The following is a 24,278-nucleotide window of genomic DNA, read 5'->3' as shown; positions in this document are numbered from 1 at the left end:
AGGGACATATAGCATGAGTGAAGGCAATGAAGTGTTTATTTTTCTTAAATGGTTGGCATGTTAAAAGCAGATTTGGTTTGTTAGACTCAAGGAAAGAAATTTTCTTTGTTTCCTAGGATTTGTTGTGGTTTAGACTCTAGACCTTCACTTGCATACTATTCTTCTTTGTCATGGCAACTGCAGTAGTCAGCAAAGTGATTCATTTAGTGGTTGGCATTGATTTACCTTGAAACCAAGTGAAATTGGGTTGGCTTTCTTGTTTCAATGATATTCTGTGATAATGACTTTATAATCCTGTCAAATCTGGAAAATAGGGCGGCCAAACAAGTTTCCATTCAATTGGAAATAGAGGTTTACTAAAACTGCAGACCAAATTCTTGAAGATTTGTTTCACAAAATTTTGCTGCATTCATTTACTTGGCTCGAGTGCTTTTTTATGTTTAAGGATAAACTAAATAACCCAGAAAAGTTGGATGCCACATTTGAACATACTACTTCTAATTATTTGCTTCACAATCTGCATTTCAGCCAACAGATTGAATTAATCTATCTGTAGAAGCATAGCCATTTCATTAAACATATCTATGAACAGGCAGAATTCTTGGCTTTGTTTTATTCAACAAACCTTATATACAATCCTACTACTCTCGCCTCTCAGTTTACTTGGTAGGTCATTACAGATAACAAGAGATTGACTACTTCTGCAGGAGTTGGAGGGGGGATCTTGTTTATTTAGCATTACTTCTCTAGGCTTTCCACTAATTCTCTATGCCAGGCTTTACTACCACTCATTCTTAGCATTACACTTCCTTAAGACCTAGCTGTTTTATTTCTGTTCTTCTACTTCTTAACAAATTAGTTAAAGAGTTCTTGCCTCCTTGACATGTCTGGTTCTTCAGTCTTTGCAAACCGTCCACGAATCCTTGGTTGACTGTCCGCAAGAGCCTTCCTGCAAGCATACTGAAAGAAGTTGTAAAAAAGGTTTTAGTAAGGAGTCTTCCATTGAGCACTTAAGTAAAGCGATAACAACAACAATATTCTACAGAAAACATAAGTACTAATTATCAATCATACCTTGATTCTTCTGCCAAAGTTCCTCTTTGTCTTTTTGTTCCTGTATCTGGAAAGCTTTTCCCTGCGGTCCTCAGTAGGGAAGGTGGTGATCATCACGGGCTGTTCCTGAGGAGAATGGATGAAGCTCATATTGCCAATTCCAAGAGTCAGTCATAAAAACTCAGTATCAATGACCCAGCCCCATCCTGTGGAAATGGCCAGAAACATCTAAACATTTCTCAGTCCATAGACTACTATGAAAAACCAATGCTTGGTGGGTCATGCAACACAGGTGAGCAAGGAGAATAAGATGATGCTAACAAATGAGCCATGCTGCTCACAGGCAGACATTTAATTGAGTAAATATTGTTTATAAGTAGTCTAAAATTTATAGAGGAAAAAGATTTTACCCAACTCTGTCTACGGGGAGACAGGTTTAAAAGAACTAATAAACACAGGTCTATCCAATGGCAGTTCCATCTTCCTACAACACACGGACACACCACAAAAGTTGACTAAAGAATATATTCAGCATACAAACTTTCTCCTTATTGGTGGCTTTCAAGTAATTCATGTCAGAGGCTTGAAATTGCTATAATCTCATCGGCATTAGTCATTACTTTAGAGACATAATTAATATACTAGAATGTTTTAAGACAAATAGTCAACCACTGTAAAAATCTTGATATCAATCGTTTGAAAAGTAAGCCTCCCCATCTACCTCGATGAAAGAGACTTATAGGAGAAGAAAAATAAATTCAAAAAATGCAAATGATTTAAGAAGCTCACTACTCAAACATGTAGAGTAAATTATAGTTGAAGTCCACAGCAATAATTAAGTCTGACCTTAATGTCTCCGTCACTGAATGCTCTCCGCATGCCATAAACAGAACCAAAATCCATACCAGGAATCTCAAGAAAACTTGGCTTCATCATAGTCCCATGTACCCAATCCATTGAGGTTAAGCTTCCAGAGCTCACACTTTTCTGAAATGGTGTATCAGGAAGCAACTTGCTTTCTTGAATTTGGCTTTCATCAGTCCCAAGAACAGGAACCTTGATATCAGGGACCTCAGAAAGTGGTGCATTAATCATTGCTTTTGCCCTGAGATCCTTCTCCCACTCGGAAAAAACCTCACTTAGAAGTTGTTCATGGTGAATTGAGTCAATATTTGCAACCTTGAGTCCTTCAGTGGCGATTACATCTTCACCACAGGAGATCATTGAAATGGCTGATGTCACGGGATCAAGCTCCCCAAGTGGTTCTTCAATGATTGGCTCTGGAGCTTTGAATAAATCCCCTTCACCTCCCAGGTCATAGTCTGATATGGTGGAGAGCTGGACACTGTTGCTCTGCACAAGAACACAATTAAAATCAACAACTATTCAATAAGATGCTACATGAAGATACTCCAAATTAGAACACATTGCCAATGACATTAGTTACTGCTGAAATTACTTTAAGAATCCAAAACTGTGAATTAAACCACTATTCCTTATTATCACTAATCAACCATTTCTGAATTGACCAATCATGAAAACACCTCAAACGTGTGATGCCATTTTACATTCTTCTGAAATCTATGATGAATAACAATTTTAGGAATGAAATAACCCACATCAAATGTGTGATAGACAGACTCAATCCTCATATTCAAGAACAAAAGTCTGCAATTTTCATCATATTTTGTACAACCACCCCAGACGCCTGCATCAACGTACATGAATGCATCATAAGAGGTAACTGGCAGTTTCTGTAATCTATTTTTATCAACTTCTTAAACCCCAACTGAGATGGTCTGCTACTTCAACATTCATATTTCTCCCAAAGCAATTCAACCCAACTTCAAAAGCACCACATCCCTTTAACTTAACCAAACTAAAATATATAAAATATAACATCTTTTATGTTAAAGATTTCCATATTACAAAGTCTTTATCAACAAGAAATTTCCATTACAATCAAACCATCAGAAAAAAAAAGTTTAATTAACTTAATCTCACCAAGGATACAATTCACTTTTACCAAAAGTAAACATCTACCATTACTTTTCATGGTAATTTTCATTTCTTAAACTTCCACAAAATTAGTTTCCTAAACAAGAAAAATAAAATAAATGAAATAGAAATAAAGGCAGAAACAAACTTCTCTCTTCCTTTAGTCTCTTAAATATAAAATTAATACAAAAACAAAAGGTTTTGTTTTTCAAAGTGCTGTGAAAAGCTAAATACCAACTAATACTACACATCAAAAACTTGTAAAAGAACGGAAGAATCTTTGAAGAACACGGAACTTGCGAGTGTGAAATAATTTCTGATTTATATTCTCACTTTCCTTTTTCTTTTTAAATTATGATTGCTTACACCCTGTTTGGCTTCCAGGAAAATGTGGACAAACAAAAGTCAGGATATTAAAAAAGTTTCCTTCTTTCTAAAAACCCATATAGCATATTCACAAACTTAAAAATTCTATAATATTTCCAAAAATTAAAGAAAAAAAATATAGGATCAACCAAAATTTATGAATCACGAAGTTCAAAAACCAAATTTTGCAGCACCAACTCATGAAAAAAAAACGTAAAACCAAATGTAATTGGCACTCATTTTCAAAGATTTTGCTTCATTTTGAAAGAAAGAAAACAGAGAGTACAATAAAACTACAAATACAAAACCGAAAACAAGTGAAACCCACTTGAAAAGAAGTGAAAGAAATGAAGATTAGTTGAAATTAATAGAGAGTAGACATGGAGAGAATACCAGAGATGAATAGGGTTTATTTGATTTACAATATTCTTCAAGTTGCTGAAAATCTTGAGAGAAGTTTTGCAAGTAAGGGAAGAAAAGGTCGGTTTGTGCATACATTTCTGGGATGTGTCAGCGAAATGGTGAAAGCAGAAAACAGAAACGAAAGCAGAAATCGAAGAGAGCAGAGCAAAATATGAAGCAGGGAGTTGAGGCTTGGGTTGTGATTTTGGCCTATAAGAAGAGAGAGAATTTATTTATTTATAGCTGAGGTGCTATTTAATTTTATTAATTATTTTTAAATGATCCAACGAAACCAAAACTGTTGTGAGTTGAAGTCTCACATCGTTCTTATATTATCTATTAAATTTGTATATAAATAGGGACTTAAAACTTTCAATTTGAATAATATATTTTAAAATTGTAAGGGTCTAAAATTTAAAATGGACAATTATAACAAAAACATCCTTTGTAATCAATTATAAATATGATAATATTAAAGAGATATTTAATAATTTAAAAAATCTTTAATTTCATCTTTTGTAGTCTGAGGCTTAACCTTTTTATAGAGCATTTTTATAGTAGAGCATGATTTATATGAAATTGTTTTTATACAAAGACACATCCACAGAGACAAATAAAACGGACAAAATTATATATATTGGCCTGAGTATCCTTCAATTGTACGGGTGAATGAATGCAATGCAGTGCAGTGCACCCACCCTCCTGTCATCTTTGCCTGCCTTTGTGGCCTACTCTGTTACTCTCCATCACTCTTTCACATGTCAATCTTTTCCACTCCCCTTTTCCGGTGCGTGTGTCAGTGGTAACTTGGCGTTATTTGCCTCTGAAAGGACACTTGCGTGAGATATTTATGGGTTTTCACGAAGGAAAGGTTTGGTTTAAGTTTACTAATGGTATATGAATACTATTTTTTATATATCTAATTTAATAATTATGTGATCAATTATTATGAGTAATTTAATTTAAAAAAGATGGTATAATTTGAAAGAAAATTTTTAGTTAAAAAGAAAACTTTAGTTTTATTATCCCTTAGACATTTTGATTAACAAAAGAGTTGGGTTACATGATTCAGTAATTTTGTATTTAATTATTGGATTCAGAGTTTAATTTACTTAGTGTGATTGATTCAATTCTAAAGATATATTTTAACTCGGGTGAGATTATTCATTACCAAAAATAAAAAATACCTTGGCTTTATTGCTTCCCAAACATAGTTTGATTAATAAAGGATTTGGATTCTAAATATGAAAATAAAGATTTGAATTCTCCCCGCCGATATTTAACATTAAACTTTTAATTTAATTGGTTAAGTGATTATGAGACTATTTCTAATTAATTATTAATTACCATTTCCAATTATGAGTATTATGTTGGTTTTTATGAATATTTGTGGTGGGGAAAAGAGACAGCCAATATTTGTGGTTAAGAGTTTGGCACAATTCAATTAATTATAACCAAGATTAGTGTTAATGATAAAAGGAGAGGAATTTATGTTGTCTAAGTTTGTTTGGTTCAAATAAAAAGGTAATTTATCAAGATTAGATAAATGATAAGTTATTCTTGTACCAATTTTTGGTTTGATTTATTTACTTTTCTTGGATATTAATATAATTATTAAACCCAAGCAAACATTAGATTTTTATTTTTTTATTTTTTTTAAAAGAAATGAATTTGTTTTCACATTGGCAATGAAATTGTAGATTTAATCATAACAAAGGAATTCATAAATTAATCTCCACTAAGCCTAGTTATTGCTCCTTTCGGCAGCTTACATATTCCACTAAATTTTACCTAAAATTATTATTATGATTTGAATTAGAGATGCCTATGCTAGGATGGCAATATTAAAATATTGATCAATTAAACAATATAAGAGAAGATGGAAGATCCAGGGAAGTAGTGATATAATGTATTAAAGATATAAAGATTAGACCTTCATCAACCTCCCATAAATTTGACTGCAATTGTGCTGCCTAATAAGTTAAATTTGAACCAATCGTTGAGCATTAGTTTAATATATATTTTGTTTTCCACCACACTCGTTTATCTTACGAGGGAAAACAACAATAATCTAATTCTAACTTAAAGATCATAAAATCAAACAAAAAATTTGATTAAATCTAGATATAAAGACGTTTATTTAGTTATTTTATTGTTATTAATGATACATAGGATTTAAAATGGGAAAAAAGTGTTGAAATTAGAAAATTTAATCGGGATACAGGGATAGGTGTAATACGTGCTATTTGACGAATTTATGTCTACTAAACAAAAACGAAATTTTGCTTTTGTTTATGAAATTAGGGTGTCATGATATTTTACATATTAGAGTTAAATAATGTTTTATGTATAGGGTGTTATGATGTTTAGGGTTAAGTTTTTGAATATTTTATATTACGAGGTAAAATAAAATTGTCTACTTAGAGTTTTTTCATACTTTTGGTGTATCTTGTCAAGTAATTAAGATATATTTAATTCATTATTGCAAGGTAAAAAAAAAAAACATGTATGATCTTTTTGGTTGGATATGAAGCATGAAAGCTTTATTTGTCACCCTAAACCTTAAGTCAAATCTAATGATGATGCAAATTTGGATTAAAAAAAAAACTTTGGAGTGAGATTCTACATCACTGTGTGTGATTCAAGGTAACTTCTCTCAGTTTTACAGTACACCAATTGAGACACAATATGTGTACGAATAAGAAAGATCACCCACATAAGAGGAATGAATGTGTGTCTTGCTTCGTTATTAGGTAGGCATTATTTAGGGTATCTACACATTTTGTGTATCAATTGGAGTATAAAATGTGGAAGCGGGAGATGTTGTTAGATGAATTGCCACATTGATTTTGAATATGACTTCGAAGGTCTGTCAAATTTGTATTGTCACTGGATTTCGTTTCCTATTATTGGAAACATTAGTGATTGATCACAACTCAAGCATATTCAAAGTGCCATTGCGTTTTATATTTAATGTGGATATTCTTGGGGCTGATGCACTTAACTAATTTATACATGTTTTGTTTTTCTTTTTCTTTTTTTTTTATATATGTAATAACTTAATCTGGAAGCAAACTTGAGCCTTAGTGAGGGTAAACCCAGATCTATCCTCAAATTGAAAAATATGTGAGTATGCACCCTCTTAATTTAAAAAACAAAATGCATTTTCACTTTTCACCTTATTGCAGCCCATTTTAATTCCAAGATATGATCAAGCCTACTTCCCACCTTAAAGATTATTCCCAACCCAAAATAATGCATTCCACAAGTAATGGATTTTTTTTTTTTTTTAAATTGAAATAAAATCATGAAAAATAGAATATTATTATGAATCAACCAATAATTTAAGATGAATTTGAATGCAGCAACAACTATGTATATATATATACATATACATATAAAGACCTATTGATCCTTTAAGGTGTTGCGTTTACATTAGTGGAGATAGGTTATTTAGTCTTGCCTATGGGATTAGGTTGCATATCATTTAGATATCATGGAAGTTTCTTAGTATGTATATGTCTATCTTAAGTGCAATAGTCTTGGTTGTGCTTGTTATGACATGTATTTTTGAGTTGGTTTGAGAAATCTTTGTTTTATCTAGAGTCAAGATTAGATGTTTAAGTGTTTTAAGCCTTTGAGGAAATTTTCTTTAGCTTTTAACTACAAGAGTTTTTTGAAAATTTTGATGTCTAGTTTTTATTGTTTCATGTATTCTTACCCCTTTGTTTTATTTTGATTCCTAGTTTGCTTAGGAACAAGTAAAGTTTAGGTTTAGGGGATTTTGATGTGTGCATAAATTACACACACTTAGAATCTAGCTAATTGGTTTTTAGGAAGACTTTTATAAAGTTTTGTTAAGTTTAAACTTATTTTATGTTTATTTCATGATGTTTCCTCATTTTGTGCTTTAATGTATGTTTGTAAGTATTTTAGGGAAGTTCAAGGCCAATCGGAATCAAATTGGATCAAAACTGAAAAACCGAGGATGAATAAATCATGTTTATGCTAAAAAATTCCAAGGAGCTAATATAAGCACATAATATGCCTGTGTTAGACTGAATCACCAAGAATCCAGAAAATCTAATTTGCACATAGTTGTCAAACCTTAAGTATTTAAGGAGTGTTTCACACATCCCACAACAATTTTTATCATTCTTTTCTGCCTCTTCACCTTCCCATCCACCTAGAACATATTAAGGACCAAGATTTCAACACAAAAACACAAGGTTAATGATCAAGAATTGCATTTTTACATCAAGAATAAAGGAAATCAAGACTGACTATCTTACCAAGATTTCGAAACCTTGTCTTCCTATTCTTTTTACATATTATGGATTGTTATTATTCATTAATTTGTGTTCTTGTTATTACCATGAGCAACTAAACATCTTTTCTAGGGATTAAGAGAGATCTTACTATCCCCATAACAATGTAATTGTTTTTATTATTTGCTTAATAATAAACATTGTGATGTTTTGATTTAATGATTAAGAGCTTAATTCTTGTGTGATGTTAAGGGCTCAATGCCATGCATGTTTGTAGGTTGATGTAGATTATAGAGAAATAGATACACAATTAATTCATGTAATTGTAAACCTAAAGTTTTAATTTAGAGACAAATTGAAGTCTTGGAGTCGTTAATCATCACAAGCTTAATGAGTTATATATTAACTGCATACCACAAGAGTAGGTATTTGTTTAATATTTAAATGCTTAATCAACCTTGAGAGAAAAATTATGTAAAATAAGATGATCAACCATCAACTCATTAAATTCATAGAGAAGTAAACTGCATGCGTTACTAGTTATGTAAGATTGATAGTGAAATCTTAACCTTAGATCCATTTCACTGTTAGTTTAAGTTTAGTAGTTAAGTTAATTAAATTCAAGACTCTGAATTAATAATTACTTAAGATATTTTTAATATTTCAGCTGTATTAAAGTTTGTTGCCCTATCTAATATAGGTTACAGAATGAACTAGTAGTTAGCTCCCAATCTCTGTGGGTTGATATCTTTTTGTATTTCCTGATTGACTCATGCACTTACGAGCAAGACGTAACAGTAATATCTTAGCTCAATGAAACTAGAATAAGTTTACACACTTATTTGCTAATCAATCCTTTTGATCAAGTGGAATCACCTGAGTATATGTTTAGATCACATGGTAAAATTGTGACTCCACAATCAAAGCAATAAAACAATACAACTATATTAGATCAACCATTCTAAAAATGACACCAAGCCCCAAAGTGAACTTTTTGATCCAAATTGTCAAAAAGGCCACATTTAACGATATTGCATACTTAAATTGGTCATTGAACCATTATAGTGTCTATTAGGTTGTAACTTTATGAAATCAATATTCATATTCTAACTATGCTCAATATTCATATTTATTAGTCCAGTAGTTGAACATGACTATATCTTTCATCAGTGATCTCATCATATTTTTCATATATGAAGGAAACATCCATATTCATTCTTATGAATTCAAGGATAATCTTGACAATTGTTCTATGATACTTGTTTGGACATATTTAATATCTTATGCAAGTGCTTAAGGGACATGAATGTCAATCTAAGTGCAAAACGTGATGTACATGATGAATTCAATAGAAATAGCTAACAAAAGCCAAATCATCTTGTTTCTCACTTTTTGTGTTTCAAGACATATTTCTCAAGAAAGATAAACACCATGTGACATAAAGAGCATTTTTTTAAAGATTTTTTCATATTGAATTTCATCAACATCTTGTCTAGGTATGTACTCTAACTTAAAGGAAGCAACCGTATGATTTATGATGATAGATTATATTATTGAGAATATAAGTTGTTTCTCCTAAGTTATTTATGGAGAAATACTTGGATAACTATGTCCTTACTGTCTATAAGTTGGTATATCATTTTTTATGAATAATATGTCATCGAAATACAATATATGAAATACCATTATGCTCCCATAAAGCTTTTATAATTATAGGGCTCATCTTCATATTGATAAAAGCAAAACATTTTATGGCTTTTTTGGAATGAATATCCTATTATTCAACACTTGTTGAAGTCCATAAATAAAGCTCTTCAACTTAAATACCCACCAGCTTATCATTTAAGATGAAGTTATTGGTTGTGCTATAAAAACATATCCATCACAAGGTTTCTATCATGAAAATCGATTCATGATGATTAATAATCAAATTTTATAATCATGATACATAGCAACCACAAGCACAACTAAATGCAAATCAACATCATCGTAGGTCATAGGTTTCATCATCATAAGTGACTAGTACTCATTTTGTAGAGTCATGAGAAATACGAACTTGAAGAAATCATGACGTACTTCAACAAATCTGTGCATGTCATAGACAGCTTTAAAAGGTTCACATTGTTCCACTTAGAGGCATAATCAGATTAGGTTGCACGGAAGGGCCTGACCTACTACTGTAGCAGGTCGTGCCTAACCAATAGGCTTTCTGGGCTACGCCGTGGGCAGACCTAGTACTGTTCCTTTATAATTAAGATAAAAAAAAATTATTTAAAGGACAAAAGCTAAAACGACTTCTACCACACAACAGGTAGTTGTTCAATGACTACTTTGCTTTTTTTTTTTTTTAAATTTTTCTATATAAACCCAAACCCCCTCTCACATTTCCACACTCACATTATCTCTCAATCTTCCATTATTCTTAATCTCATTATCTCTTATCAATTCTCTTTACATTCTTTTCTTTCATCCTTTTTACATTCAACATTTTCTTTATTCAATTTTAATATTTCAATTTCAATCTTTCTCTCTACATTCTATTCATTCAATTTTTGTATTAATTTTTTTTGTCTTTGCTTCAAAAAAAATTTTCTTAAATAAATATTTAAATTAATTGATAAAAAATTCCTTCCAAATTAATACAACTAAGGATCATAAAATACAAGTCAATCCCTGAAATCACATTTTATTTATATTTTCAAATGATGGTAAATCATTTTGTATTACTAATTGTCCTATCTAATTGAACAAAACTCTTTATTTTATCAGTGGCATCATAATAGACTTTTTTTTTTTTAACTATGTCATTTTAACTTATTGGACACTTAAGTCGAGACAATTATTTTTATACACTCAACCACCAAGATGAACCAAATAACTTGTATGAGTGGTCTTGGGACAGTGTCACTTGTCATTTTTGTTATACATATTACTGTCACCATTCTTTTAATGTTTATTAACAACATAATTTCTTTTTTATTTTTAAAATTTTGTTAATTATTATTTTTCTTTAAAAATATTGTTATAATTAAAAAAACTTAATCTGCTATAAACGGAAAAATGTGTGTAAGTGATTGGGACGATTTAATTGAATATTATCGACTCAAATGATCGAAAATGAGTGCAGTGTAAACATTGTAATAGAGGCCATGTAAGGTACAAAGGTCTATGTTACATAGTCTCTATTACAATGTTTACATTATAACTATTTCTAATAAATTGATTTTACAAAAATGAAGTCGTATCAATCGTTTGAACACTTTTTTCATTTAGAGCATATCAAGTATTTTAATTATCAAAATATCGTAAAGAAAAATAATAATTAACAAAATTGTAAAAAAAAATAGAAACTAAGTTGTTAACAGACATTCACGGAATTGTGGTATTAGTAGGTATAGAAAAAATGCCAGAGACATTGCTGGACAACCATTCATGAGAGTTATTCGATTCATCTTAGTGGTTGAGCGTATGAAAAGTAGTTGTCCCAACAGAAGTATCTGATAAGTCAAGAAAACATAGTTAAAGAAAATAAGTCTATTACGACGCCACTGATAAAATAAAGAGTTTTGTATAATCAGATAGAACAATTAGTAATACAAATTAATTTAACGTCATTTGAAAATATAACAAAATGTGATTTGGGGGATCGACTTGCAACTCATGATCCTCAATTACATTAATTTGAAAGGAAATTTTTATTAGTTAATTTATATATTTATTTAAATTTTTTATTATTAATTATGATAAATGCAGGTTGGTCAATTTAAGGTCCAGCCCAGCTTGAACCTATATATATAGGGTTAGGTCGTGGACCTTACATTATTGGTAGGTCGTCCTAACTTGTTAGACCTGTTATTGTACTAGCTTTAGGCCCGATGGGCCTTGCCAAAGCTAACCCAGCCTGACCTGTTGACACCTCTAGTTCCATTAGGAATGGAATGAGCTCCTTGTGATGCTTAACCAACTCAGATGACCTATCATCCCATACAATGTCTATGGTGTCTTGTGAATTAGAACTTCATCGAGTTCAATCTTCCTCCCACTCATCCCTTGGAGAATAAATTAATCTTTAAAAAGACCTTTGTGCATGTAATAACTTGTCTAGGTATAAGAAGTAGTATTTTCAAGTTTCCTTTAAAATACCCTATTTGATACACTTATCAGATTTAAAGTTTAGCTTGTTCAAAGTTAATTTTTTAACATAAGCTTCCTGACCATAGATCATCAAATTAGTTAAATTAGGCTTTAACCCAATCTATAACATACATTGTGTCTTATCAATAAACTTGGACACCACATTGTTTCTTATCCATAGACCCTATAATGTCGGGGAAGATCAATTAAACTTTCACTAACCTTCAACCATTATTTTTAACTTTATGCTTGAGTTTCATTTCCTTGATTTGATCAAACGAGTGAATACTTTTTCCAAACTAAATCTATACATCATTTCTAGATTTTTTTTTTTAAAAACTTCTAAGAATGTAACCTTGTGTGTCCAAAGGTACACACAGTCATGTTTAGTTAAGTCATAAATAAATTTGATGAAGTAAGAATGAAAATCTCTAACAAGAACTGTTAGTAGCTAACATCATCATGATGGATTATGCCTAACAACTTAAAACCCTTTTATCATGTTTAGTAAAAGGTGTTAGGGTAGTTGTCTTAAAGCCAATCACTGTTGGTGTATGAATAATTGTAATTTTTATTATATGAATGAATAAAATGGAAAATTTTCTTTATTTATAGTATTTTAAGTTGATAAACATACTTAAAATGGTATAACTATGATAAGAGGACAAGTACATGTCAACTGATTTTGAGGACCTTGTGATCATTTAATGTGTGTATTCAATAATTGTCCATAGTCCTAATATTGCTTGAATAAGGGCATAAGTAATATAATTGGGACTACCATAGTGTTAAACGACCTTATTGAAGGGTGGTGATAGATTTTACATGTTAAATTTGTCTATAGACAAATTGGTGCAATATATGGGTACATATTATGTAGATGTGTCCATAGACTCAAATTACCAAGAGGATTTAATATAGATATTTGCTCTAATGTCTATGGAACGTATCATCTTAACAAATAGTGATACATGTGATCCTTCAATTTAAGGTCACTAGACTGTCTTGTACAAAGATTAATATGGTTTGATACTAGCCCAACGTAGTCCTTAAGAAAAGACTACTAAAACTGTGATGATTAGTTATATTGAGTGATGTATGAAGATTATGGTGGTTAAAAAACTGATTAATCATTTTTGGGCATAAGAGATGATATCTCTTATATACCTACTAATGAACATTAATGATAACTAAAATTTGTGGTTATAGTGGGATTGAGTCATAACTTAGTCTAATACTATTTGATCGTTGATATAGATATCAATTTATGCACATCGAGGATCCCCTGAGGTAGACACTGACTTTATACCTCAACCTTGAAGAGATATTTTATGATAAATGGATCAAATTGTATGATAATCATATTATTGAGAGGTTAAGAGACAATTGCTAACATTTTGTTAGTTGGATGGCTATAATGTCTTGCTAAAGGTCAATATTGGTTTATGAACAAATGGATGTTAAATTGTAGATTTGATATGAATCTATTCAATACCAACTTAATGGAGAGTCTATGAGCCACACACAATAGGAGTTGATTAAACTTTGGAGGTATAGAATTATTTGAAACAAATCGAGTCTGGTTTACATGTTATTAGTTTTGAGTCTTGTGGAATGTTTAGACTAAAAAAAAATAAGCTATCATATTTTGAGGATTAGAGTGAAATAGCCCAAAGGTGAATGATTGTGAGTAAGAATGTGTATAGTTGACTTTATTCAAATCTGATAAAAATGTATTTTTGCCAGGTTGCATGCATGGTTGTGGATGGTCAAGGCACAATTGTGCATTATCCTCTATTTATCTTATCTATGGATCTTATCAAATAACCCATTATATATCTAGATATTTGTTACACTTAGAATTTAAGTCTATTTTTTGTGACTTAGGGTAATGTTTTGATGCAATATAATTATAATAAATTAGGATTAGGAATAAATATTATTATGTTTTTATAGGACATTTTATTATTTAGTTAATTTTTATTTTTGTAGGAGAAAATGAGAATATTAAGAGAAGAAGACACTTAAATAAGGAAAAAGCTGAGACAAGTTCCTTATCGCATTAGGAAAATTAGATACATAGCATAAGATGTAACACTTGTTCGTCTTTTATCTATGTTTAATAGTTAATAGTGATAAGATTTTTAGTAGTGACGATCGAGCATCACAAAGGTGATGCCCATTCATGCCTTAGAAGGGCAGAAAAGTTATTTTACATTGAGCAAGTGAAAATGACTAAGTACCGAGGGGCATATGCTTGTGTATACTACAATATACAATCATGTGTTGTTGTGAAATTTGAATTGAACATAGGATTTATTTCACAATGATTTTAAAAATTCCTTTAATTGAGAAAGGTCACACATGCACGTGTATAGTAAGTATATGCTCATATGTCGTGTCCAATAAGCATATAAGGTCTAATATGCTTAATTTGCAACTTTATTCTTTTATAACCTAGAGAGCAACTGCCAAACAAATAGAGAGAAGAGAGGGTTGAGAGCCTTGGATGCCGAAAGGAAGCTTTTGGTCATGGGAATTGCCACATCCTTGTGAAGATAGGCTTGTCAACAAAAGCCAAATATGGTGATTTCAGTTCATTAAGTTGAATTGTTTAATAATGAACATGAATTTTAGTTGTGGGATTTGATTGCTATGCTTATACTTTGGTGATTTCAATGATTTTCTTGTGGTTAGCATGATATATATGATTAAAAATATAGTGTTAATACATTGAATATGTTGAATGAGAAGAAAGTGAGAAATTATAATGATTTGATCACGATAAAATGATTTGGATGTATTAGCATGTTTTTAATTGTGAATAAGTTGTTTAGGGTGCTTAGAGACATGATCAAGTATGCATGTTTGGATCATCAGAAGTTAGTCAAAAAACATAAAAACCAATAGAGTATGATTTCTAAGTCATGATCATGCCCATATGTACCATCCTAGTTGTGTATCCTTTTCACAGAAAAAGAAGCAAGTGTAATAACATATTTGCTCTAAGGAAAAACTTATATGACCATGTGGCATGGGACATATGCCCATGTATAGCTTTCTTAAAAGTGGATGCTCGTATTAAGTTAGGAAACAAACTTGTTTATAAATGTTATAGGGCACATGGGGATGTAAGATCACAACACACTTGTGTACGATAGTTAAAGGACATGCAAGGTGTCAATTACTTTCACGAGATATTAGATATGTCAAGTTTAGTTTAGGCCTAAGTAGTTTGTGTGAGATGGCTAAAGCTAGGGCACAAAAGTGTTAAGTTATTGTAACACCCGTAAGTATGCCTAAGGTTATTTTTGTCTTTTGGTTATGTGTGTGTATTATTGCTTGAATAATTGGATTTGTATGAAATTGATTTAATGTGAAAAAGGCAAAATCGTCTTTTCTCATTTGTTGATTGATATTTGGCTAAGTTTGATTAATCCACATGCCCATGTATGATGGTCTACACACCTATGTGTGGTCAATGTATTTGAATAATTGAAAAGGATATGTTTCACAGGGATTTTGGGACGTGCCTTTATTATGTACTTGCATACATGCTTGTGTGTTAAGGATGCACGCTCGTGCATCGCTATTTGGAGTGAAAATGAAAAGATTATGAAATGTATTTGGCTTATTATTGATCATATTTTCTTTACCAAAACAAAGAGAAAGAAAGGTTTTGAGAGTTTTGGAGACTTAGGAACGCGAAGGATCATCATTGGAAGCCATCTAAGCCACGAAAAAATCGTTGCTTTATCATAAAGAAGGTAAGTACTGTCTTCTTTAAATCCTTATGATATTTGATTGATTTTGAAGATATTTGATTGGTATTTGTTGTTTTTTTGGGCATTCTCAATTATATATACTCTGGAAATTATGTATATTGATTGTTGAATACGCATATTAGTGGATTTGTAGTTAGTATTGAGGTTTTGGAATTGTCCTCATGATATTTGAATGGTTTAATAAAAAAGGTTGATTACAATCATAGATTGACAATAAGCTAACTATTTAAATTATAAATTGGGTTTAAGGTTTTGTTTGTGTGCATTAGGAGTTAGAATCAAGTTTATATGAACATGTGGTGACGAAGAATTGTATTGACTGTAGAATGCTAGGTTAATTTATGATCTTTAGGATCTAAGATGTATTTTGGTAATGAGGGAGCATGTTTCGTATGAGTAGTATTGTTATAGGGCATTCTAAAACGTTTTGGTTGAATAAAGATGATCAAAAAATGAAAAAAACAGTCATGTGTCACATGACTCATAACCATGTATAATTAGGGGAATTTTCTCCCCGTGTTAGAGTAAACCATAAGAGTGTGGATTAATGAATGGACACACGCTTGTATGGTATAGGACACACAGTCGTGTGACCTACCCTAAAGTTACATGCTTGTGTGCTTGGGATTTTCACAAAATAGATTGATTAATACACTTTCGTGTGTAAGGGATACACACTGGTATACTTTTTGGCAAATTAGAGAATAGAAATATGGGAAGTTAGTAAAGAAAATGTGGAGTTTGGATATGAGTATGAGAATTTAGAAATAACTAATTTACCTTAGAATGGATGACTATAAGGAAAACCAACAATAAAGCCCTAACAAAGGCTATTGGTAATGGAAACCATTATTGATGTATCTGATTGTATAGACCACGATATGTACCTCAATTAGAGAGGTTTCAAGTAAAAAATGGAAATGATGATTACACTGATTGGATCCACTAAGTTGTGTGCATTGTGGTAGTAAAAACAATAAGGTTAGTCTATGTGACCATGATACCTTGGATGATTAGGCACCGATGATAGGCATCATAGTATTTGGTATGCGTATGCAATAATGGAAGAGACCTAAGGTCTTTTTGCTCTTTTTATATGGTATCCTTAGCCCAAGTTTGATCGACACATGTACCAAGTACACCTTATAGATTGTCACATGCTTTCACTAGATGTCTGAGGCATTAACATACATTGTTTGACACTAGTCATTTGGGATGACAATGCCACAAAGAAAAAGATGTTCGATGTTGAGATATTTTGGATGGATATTTGGGATGTTGAAAAAACATTTATGATATCACAAACTAAAGAGTAAAGACACGTAAGTTTTATTGTGTATAGAAACGAGTTCATGTGTCAAGTTGTATAGATTATCTACTTACTAGGTGTGTTTCACTCGTGTTCTATTTGTGAGATTTTGTAAATAGAGTTATGGATCAACCGGGTGGTAATAAAGGAACTAGCAGATCAGCTCATGGTGGAGTGTAAGGGCAAGGATGATTTTGTCATTTTATCATGATTTGATATTTCAAATTAACTGTATTTGATTATGTACATTTAATTGATGATTTGACTTTCCAGATATATCTGCTTGTGTTTATTAAGTAATAAAGACATTTATGGGATTATGGGATTTTCATTAATAACACATATTTGACATTATTTCTCTACATGAATGGTTTTGATTAGATACATCTCTTTGGTTATATGTTCCATATAGAGGTATGTATTGGAAAAATGGTGTTATATTTTTTGGTATTAGAGTATGGTTTTAGGAATCCAAAAGTGTTTGAAAGTGCATAAATGTTTTGATAGTCTTTCATGTGATATTGATCGCTCCCGAACATCGACAGTTGTAAGTATTATTTTAACTTGTAAAAGTTATAGTACATTTGTCTAAGCTTATGTGAATGGTTTCAAGATGAGGAGATCTAATAGATTATTGGGTAATGCTAATGCCAAAGAGGTCTCAACCCATGACGGTAGCCAGGGGATGACATATGGATTAGCTTCGGGTACAGTTTTAGAACCTCAAGTTGACAATATTACTATTAAGAAGATTGTTCAGGAGGTCTTCTAAGCTAATCAAGAGGCCTTAGAGAGTATAAGCCATCTAGTGCAAGCTTCTTATATTGTTGAGTAAGATTCGCTTGTTGTTGACCTATCATCCTAACATGAGACAGTGGGTAAGGATATGAAGAGATTGGTGAGGATGAGGGTAACAGAGAGCACCCCATTTATAACTTGGCTAGTAGGTATTAGCCCCCAAGTTCCATGGTATAATGATAGACCATGAGAAGGTCTAACATGTCAATTATTTGATGAGAGCTAATGCCAAGGTTTAGTAGTGAACACTTCGTGATACCCATTAAAAGGATATATTGACATGGGTTAAGTTTCAAAGGGCTTTAAGAGGGAGTTTTTAGAAGAAAATACATTGTATGTTTGGGCACATGAATACCTCAACCTGAGATAAGAACATATGATGTTTAAGGAGTTTTTTACTAGACTAAACGTATTAGTTCGATACATGTCAGATGTGGCCAGTACTAATAAAAGAAAGACAAAAATCTTCAATAATGGACTATAAATAGACATTGAAAAGACTTACTGACAAGAGATAAACCTTTCAAATTCTATATAGAAGCAGTAGGTAGAGTTCAAATGTCAAAATCTATGAAGTTGAGAATGGCCCAAAAGAGAGGTATGTCAAAGTAGCTTAGATATACCGCCCTAGCCTTGAGATATGACCAGACTATCCTAGGTGGCAATCGAAAGAGAGGCAATTGAGACAATAGAGGCAAGAGGAGCTTCCAAGCTTAAGGTTTCATAAAAGGTTGGAAGGGTATAAGTTGAGATGTGAGAAGCGAACTAAGAAAGATAAACATCTGAGATGAGAAAAGGTACTTACTTACATGGATTTTTTGAGTTGAATAGAGCTGAGATTAACTACAGGAAAAAGAAAGTCCACATTATTTTAGATGATAGTCAAGAGTTAACTTTTAGAAAGGGTCATGTGTTAAGCATGATAATCAACAGTGTGAAAACAAGAAAGATGTTGAGCAAAGGTTGTATGAGATATTTGGTGCATGTAGTGACTAAAGTGGAGGAATCAATTCTGAGCTTGCAAAACACTTCTATAGTATTTGAGTTTCATATGTGTTTTTAGGTAATTTAATAGGGTTAACACTAGAGAAAGAGGTTAAGTTTAACATTGAGTTGGCTCCTAGGACAATGTCTATTTCTAAAGCCTTATACCGTATGACCCTAACTAAACTCTAGAAATTGAAGAAATAATTGCAATGGCTTTTGGATAGTGGTTTTATTAGACTTAGTCACTCGCTTTATGACATATCGATCCTTTCATGAAAAAGAAATATGGTAAGGATTATGATTTGTATACGAATGCTTTTCATCAAGGCTTTAGAGTTGTATTGATGTAGAAAAGGAAGCTGATTGCTTATGCTTCTAGATAGCTCAAGGATTATGAACTTTGGTATCCTAACCATGACTTGGAGTTGGCCACAATTGTGTTTGTTTTAAAAATCTGGCAGCACTACTTATATAAAGTGAAGTGCAATACCTACAGGGATGACAAAAGTTTAAAATACTTTATCACATAGAAAGAATTAAATATAAGACAAATGAGATGGTTAGAGCTAGTAAAGGATTATGATTACGACATCAGGTATCACTCAAGAATGACTAATATGGTAGTTAACTACATAAGCAAAAAGTAATGTTGTTTCATATTATAGCTTGTTGAGAGTTGTAACGGGAATTAGAGAAAGATCAAATGGAGTTGGTTTTTAGGTTGTTGGTTGGATTAAGGATTCTATCGACCTTATTAGAAGATATTTGTAAAGTTTGGTCGATAGATGATTAGTTTATTCAGATGAGACAGAGAGTTGACGAAGGTATTGAGCCAAAATTCAGTTTTATTGATGATATACTAAATTTGTGTGTCTAGTTTTATTGAGTTGAGAAATCAGATTTTCGTTGATGCTTATAGTTCCTCTTACACTACCTACTCTAAGAGTGTGAAGATGTACCAAGACTTGAGAAATTTTTTTTTTTGTAAACTAGTATAAAAAAAAATATGGTAAATTTTGGTAAAGTTCACATAAATCTATGGGTACTAGATTGACATTCAACATCGTCTATTATCCTCAAACTAATAGGTAGAATGAAAAGATGAACCAGGTGATCAAAGATATGTTAAAGGCATGTTGTCTGGGTCAGGGAGCCAGTTGGATTGATGTGTTATCATTGATGAAGTTTGTTTATAATAATAGCTATCAAACTACCATTTAGATGGCTCTGTATGAGGCACTTTATGAGAGAAAGAGTATATCACTACTCTATTAGGATGAGATAGGTAAGAGAGATGTTTTAGCATAGGCTTTGGGGCTGGAGATAACTTAAAAGATAATCAAAGTTATAAGACTAATCAGGTAAAAGATGAGACAAGCCTAAGATCACCAAAAAAGTTATGCTGATTAGAGGAGGTGAGACTTGAAATTTGATATGGGTGAGAAAGTTTTTGTCAAAGTTACTCCCTATTGTCATTTGATGAGGTTAGAATGGAAAGGTAAATTGATGCGGAGATTTATGGGACCTTTTAAGATCTTGGAGCATGTAAGTCAAGTTACCTACTGACTTACGTTGCCAATGAGGATGGACAAGATTTATAATATATTTCATATGTCATTGTTGTGTAAGTATATCAGTGAGAGTTGATGAGGTGGAGGTAGAAGACAATCTAGCCTATGAGTAGTGCCCAGTTCAGATTTTGGATAAACGAGTGAAACAACTTAGAAACAAGCAAATTCAATTGGTTAAGGTTCTTTAGAGGAACCATTGGGTCAGGGATGCCACTTGGGAGGTGGCACAAGATATGACGTAGAGGTTCTTATAACTATTCTAGAGAATTTTAGGGATAAAATTCTTAAATGAAGAGAGAATTATAGAATTGTAACACTTGTAGGTATGCCTAAGGTTATTTTTGTCTTTTGGCTGTGTGTGCATATTATCACTTGAATAATTGGATATATATGAAATTGATGACACTTGGCCATGTGGGATAGCCACATTCCTCTATATATTAAGAAAAAAAATAAAAAATTGTCTTTTCCCATTTGCTTATTGATATTTGGCTAAGTTTGGTTTATCCACACGCCCATGTATGATGGTTCATACGTTCATGTGTAATCAACACATTTGAAATATTAGAAAAAACAAAGTAACTTTAAGGGGATTTTAGAATTTGCCTTTATTATGTAACTGCATGCACACCCTTGTGTTAAGGATGTTTATCCGTGTATCACTATCTGAAATAAAAACAAAAAGATTGTGAAATGCATTTGGCTCATTATTGATTATGTTTTCTTCAGCAAAAGAAAGAGAAAAAAAAGGTTTTAGGAGTTTTAGAGACTTAAGAACATGAAGGATCATCATTGGAAGCCATTTAAGCCACAAAAAGATTGTTACTTCGTCGGAAGGAAAGTAAGTAGTGTCTTCTTTGAATCCTTATGATGTTTGATTGATTTTGGAGATATTCGATTGATATTTGTTGTTTTTTGGGCATTCTTAATTATGTATACTTTGGAAATTGTGTGTGTTGACTGTTGAGAATGCATATTAGTGGATTTTTAGTTAGTGTTGAGGTTTTGGAATTGTCCTTATAATGTTTGAATGGGTTAATAAAAAGGGTAGATTTTGATCATAGATTGACAATAGGTTAACTATTTAAATTATAAATAAGGTTTAAGGTTCTTTTTGTGTGCATTAGGAGTTGGAATCAAGTTTATATGAACATGTGGTGATGAATGATGTATTGACTGTAGAATGCTAGGTCAATTTATGGCCTTTGGGATCTACGATGTATTTTCGTAACGAGGAAGCATGTTTCATATATGCAGTATTTCTATAAGGGCATTTTGGAATGTTTTGGTTGAACGGAGATGATAAAAAAACAAAAAACGTAATTCAAATTTCTAGAAAATCAGTGGCAGATGTCGTATATTACATGACACACGACCATATATAATTGAGGGAATTTTCTCCCTGTGTTAAGGTAAGCCACGAGAGTGTGGATTTGGAAATAGACATGCCTGTGTGGTATGAGACACATGATCGTGTGCCTTGCCCTAAAGATACACACCCATGTGCTTAAGAGTTTTGCAATATAAATTGATCAACACATCTTCGTGTATAAGGGATACACACTTATGTATGTTTAGGAAAATTAGAGAATAGAGATGTGAGAAGTTAGCAAGGAAAATGAGGACTTCTGATATGAATATGAGAGTTTAGAAATGACTAATTTACCTCTAAAAGGATAACCATAAGGAAAGCCAACAATAAGGCCCTAACAAAGACTATTAGTGATGGAAACCATTATAAGTGTGCCCGACTGTGTGGATGACGATATATACCCCGACTGAAGCAGTTTTGAGTAAAAAACTAGAAACAATGTATTAAACTGGTTGGATCTACCGAGCTATATGCATTGTGGTAGTGAAATACTAGGGCTAGTCTGTGTGACAATAATACCTTAGATAATTATGTACTAGCAATGGGCGTCATAGCATCTGGGATGCATGTGTAATAGTGGAAGAGGATTGGGGTCTCTCTACTCTTTTGATATGGTATCTTTAGCCTAAGCCTAGCTAACACATGTATAGGGTCTAACTTATGGATGACTTTCAGGATGTCATATTTTTTTACTAGATGTCTAGGATGTCAACATATATTGTTTAGTACTATTCTTCCAAGATGACATTACTACTGAGAAAAAAGGCATTGGGTACCAAGATATTTTGGATTAACATTTGGGATGTTGGAAAAACATCCATGACACCATAAACTGAAGAGCAAAAGACACGTAAATTTTATAGACATTGGTTATTTGTCAAGTTTTATAGATCACCTACTTATTGAATGTGTTTCACTCACATGTTTTGTTTGTATAGTTATACAAGTACAGTTATATAGTAGAAATAACGAGAGATTTAGCGGGTCAACTCGTGGTGGCGCATAAAGGCATGGATGATTTCATCATTTTACCATGATTTGATATTTCATGTATTTAGAATTGACTATATTTGATTATGCACACTTAATTGATTATTTGAGTTTCAAGATTTATCTATTTGTGTTTATTGAGTAATAAAGGTATTTTTGGGATTGTGGAATTTTCATTAATAAAGCATATTTGAGATTTTGTCTTTGTATGAAAGGTTTTAATTAGACACGTCTCTTTGAGTATATATTTTGTGTAGGGATATAAATCAGGAGAGAGTTGTTATAATCATAACCACATAGAGGCTTAGCTATGAATGCCAATTTCAGTTTTATGCTTTGTGCAATATGCTGAAATGTTATTTACTTATTGAATATTTTTCATTTATATGGTCTTTTTATATAGTTTTGCAGAAAGAGGTGAATAGAGAGACATGTGGGGAACTAGCTGTTCAACTTAGTTCGTTGCATGAGGTGGATGGGCAATGCTATCATTTTATGATTATTACTAGAGTCACTATTATATTTCATATTATTACACTTATTGTTGAAGATGTTTATTTCAAACACATGTTTCGGGTATTTAATGTTTGGACTTACTATGATTATTTATGGAATAAAGGATTATTATTATTATTATTATTATTATGCCTTTTTGCATGCACATGATTGCTTGAAATGTTTTATTGCATACTGATATTCCACTGTTTCATTAAGAAGATAAGTCTTGCATGTTTCTTTGAGGGCATATTTCATGTAGGGGTATGTTCATGGAGAGTGGTGTTATATTTATGGAATTAGAGCATGTTCTTAGAGCTCAAGAAGGTTTTAAGTCATAATGTGTATAAAAATGCATAAGTTAAAATAGTCCCTCATGTAATGTTGATCAATCCCACACACCTGTCGCTATAAGTTTTAACTTGCATTAAGATAAACAAGTATATTTGCCTGAGTTAAGTTTTATTTCAGTATAGTAAGATCTATAAAGCTTATCAAAGATGTTTCAGAGGTCCCTAATCAGGAGAGGTACAAAGCAGAGGTTCCAGGACAAACCTCTAGTGCTATAACAACACCAATAATAGTTCTTATAGTCATCAGGAAAATTATGCAAGGGATTTTTAGAGAGACCAGAACATCATTTAAGAGTGTTGGGCAATTAGTTCCAACCCTACTAATCATGAAAAAACCCTCATGTATTACCTATAGGTATGTCCAAGGTTGATTTAGTCTTTTTACCTCTTAAATATG

General features: G+C 31.9%; 1 protein-coding gene across 3 annotated transcripts; it reads right to left on the bottom strand.

Annotated features, from left to right (window-relative positions):
- Positions 1-585: 585 nt before the first annotated feature.
- LOC123201489 (zinc finger protein CONSTANS-LIKE 4-like) lies at positions 586-4,033 on the bottom strand. 3 transcript variants are annotated; one of them, XM_044617018.1, is made up of 4 exons: positions 3,811-4,033; positions 1,900-2,406; positions 1,075-1,179; positions 586-960 (listed from the first exon to the last, which is right to left on the bottom strand). In XM_044617018.1, the coding sequence occupies exons 1-4, from the start codon at positions 3,913-3,915 to the stop codon at positions 856-858; spliced, it is 822 nt and encodes a 273-aa protein (XP_044472953.1). In that variant the 5' UTR covers positions 3,916-4,033; the 3' UTR covers positions 586-855. The 3 variants fall into 3 exon arrangements, with proteins under 3 accessions (XP_044472953.1, XP_044472955.1, XP_044472954.1); XM_044617020.1 differs by having other exon boundaries at positions 586-949; XM_044617019.1 differs by having other exon boundaries at positions 1,075-1,173.
- Positions 4,034-24,278: the final 20,245 nt, after the last annotated feature.

Source organism: Mangifera indica, chromosome 18, assembly GCF_011075055.1.
Source record: "Mangifera indica cultivar Alphonso chromosome 18, CATAS_Mindica_2.1, whole genome shotgun sequence".
NCBI classification, from domain to species: Eukaryota; Viridiplantae; Streptophyta; class Magnoliopsida; order Sapindales; family Anacardiaceae; genus Mangifera; species Mangifera indica.
This window is presented reverse-complemented; position numbering and strand designations above follow the sequence as displayed.

What these genes read in the sequence shown, in the direction of transcription:
- LOC123201489 (XM_044617018.1), bottom strand. Translation starts at nt 3,915, where the DNA reads ATGTATGCACAAACCGACCTTTTCTTCCCTTACTTGCAAAACTTCTCT. An exon ending in ATAAACCCTATTCATCTCTG is followed by an intron (nt 2,407 to 3,810) that starts GTATTCTCTCCA and finishes GTTCTTGTGCAG; the next exon opens with AGCAACAGTGTCCAGCTCTC. An exon ending in ACTTTGGCAGAAGAATCAAG is followed by an intron (nt 961 to 1,074) that starts GTATGATTGATA and finishes AACTTCTTTCAG; the next exon opens with TATGCTTGCAGGAAGGCTCT.